The sequence below is a fragment of the Lactuca sativa genome, chromosome 4, assembly GCF_002870075.4.
Source record: "Lactuca sativa cultivar Salinas chromosome 4, Lsat_Salinas_v11, whole genome shotgun sequence".
Lineage (NCBI taxonomy): Eukaryota > Viridiplantae > Streptophyta > Magnoliopsida > Asterales > Asteraceae > Lactuca > Lactuca sativa.
Genome location: NC_056626.2, coordinates 22,550,358 through 22,552,723, shown reverse-complemented (window position 1 = coordinate 22,552,723; position 2,366 = coordinate 22,550,358). Strand labels below are relative to the sequence as shown.

Genomic DNA, 2,366 nt, shown 5'->3' with positions numbered 1-2,366 from the left:
GATTTCTCAAAAGCTTAAAGCCCAAAACCAACGATACATTTTTAGTAACCTCGATATAAACTATAATAAAATACATGTATATTATTCAGTATGTATATATTTTTTGATGGAGTAGATGACAAGAAGGGTTTGACAAGGTCTCGTTCTGTATCGATCAACCATTTTATATGTGATCCTCTATATTTTTAAATTTAGCAACAATTAATAAACCTAAATTGGGCAACTTCTACCATTTTTGATAAACATATGGGAAGAAAATTAAGAACAAAATTATAGAGATTGAATGGAAGAAGTAAAGGGAATCTTGAGGCTAACAGTGAACAAAGGGACAAATCTGGCTGTTCGCGATAGGGCCAGTGGTACAAGTGATCCTTACGTTGTTGCAACATTGGACCATCAGGTTAATTTTTTTTAATTATTTTTAATAGAAAATAAATGAAAAATTAAAATCACTTTGATTTAGGTGATTTAGATTATTGTTTATATGTGTAATTTTAATGCAGAAAACAAAGACCAAAGTGGTTAAGGACGATTGCAATCCTATTTGGAATGATGTTTTAACACTAGCAATTAAGGATCCTAAGGAACCAATCAAACTTGTAAGATTTTATTATGTCTAATTTGGGTTTTTCTAACATTTAATAACCCTAATGTTAATGAATGAAAGCATGCTGTTATGTTTCAGACAGTGTATGATAAAGACACATTTAGTGAAGATGATAACCTAGGGACATCAAATGTAGATGTAAATCCGTATCTTGAGTGCCTTGAAATGCGTACAGATTTGAATGATCTTGCGATTGGTACTAAACTTGAGACAGTTGAACCAGATGAACATAATCACTTAGCAGAAGAGAGCTTTATTGTATGGAATAAAGATTCAATCACACAAGATATGATTCTACGATTGAGAAATGTGGAAACTGGTGAAATTGAGGTGCAAATAGAAATCACTCTTGTTAAAGATCCCCATTTAATCGTTTAGGGTTTTATGTAGATTATGAACTTGTAAGAGTATAAATTAAGTTTGTAAGTATGGAGTATATATTTAGTCAAATCAAACAGAAAAAAATTTCCATATCTTTTAATTTTACATCGTATTAGACTCAAATAAATTAGGCCATTGAAGTCGTCAAAATCAAAGGAACTGTAAGGTGGAAACATTCGTTGAGGAATATTGTCGAACACTTGGTCTTCAATTAAATAAAGAAGTGCATACGTAGATGTATCCACATACATAAATATACATACATATCATATTGAAAAGAAGCATTGAATGCCTTGATCGAAATAGAACAACACAGCGGACAATAGTTTTAATTTGATTTGGGATGAAAACCTGCATTTTTCTAAATTTCAAACTATTTGGAGTCTTGCTTTTTCTTACCATTTGGGTCCAGAAAATAGTTAAAAAGGCAAATATGTATATATCTTTTCATTCCCATTTATTCCCTTCCTCTTCTTCAAACAAAACTCGAGGAATTCTTTTCACTTCTTTATCTAAAAAACTGAACGAACACACATTTCTTTTCCTTTCCTTATTAAGTGAACTCAAGAACCGGGAGTTCGGTCCCGTTTGATACGTATCTTTTCAGGTCCAAACAGATATTTCTGGCTGAATGGACCGGAAAGACTGTTTGATTTGCACAAACGAAGGGGTCTTTTCCGGTAAGATATGTCTTTCCCAGAAAGCCTCAAAATCATATCTTTCTGGCTGAATGGGCTGGAAAGACAATTATACACCAAACCCCGCCTCTTTCTTTCTTTATTGGATTATTAATTTTTTTAAATAACTTATTTTAATTTATTTTTTATTGAATTATTACTTTTTTTTATCATTCAGCACAGTCAATCAGATGTACAATCAAACAGCATAGTTTCTTTCCCAGTCAGAAAACTTTCCCAGACAGCACTTTTCCAGACAGAAACTATCAAACAGGACCTTCTTTGTCTATAGTTGTTTATTATTTTGTGTGCGATTTGTGTTGCTCTCTTCCTCGGAGTCGATTTGCTCCAATAGCCCACGCGTGGACAAAAAAGTCTCGGTCGTCAATTTGCTCCCACCAGCATTGTTGTTTCGAGAAATTAACATTTTATTTCTATTCGTTACCATATCAAATGAATTTTATGAGAAATAGATTAAAATATTATTAATTTTTAAATGTAGGAGAATATTTATTCTTTTGTTTCTGTGACTTTCACACCCACCAAACCTTAAACCCCAATTTAAATATAGTCGTTAGGGGTGTTTGAGATAGTTTTTTGAACTCTAAAAGTGCTTTTAGATAAAAATGCTTATTTGCTTATAGTGGTGGAAAAATGAGTTTTTTAAAAAGTGTTTGGATAAACTTTTATAGTGAAAAAAC

General features: G+C 31.9%; 1 protein-coding gene across 1 annotated transcript; it reads left to right on the top strand.

Moving 5' to 3' along the window:
* Positions 1-283: 283 nt before the first annotated feature.
* On the top strand, positions 284-985 carry LOC111890371 (protein C2-DOMAIN ABA-RELATED 10). Its single transcript, XM_023886494.1, has 3 exons — positions 284-400; positions 504-599; positions 686-985. Exons 1-3 carry the CDS (start codon positions 284-286, stop codon positions 983-985), a joined length of 513 nt encoding a protein of 170 aa, XP_023742262.1.
* The last annotated feature ends 1,381 nt before the right edge of the window (positions 986-2,366 follow it).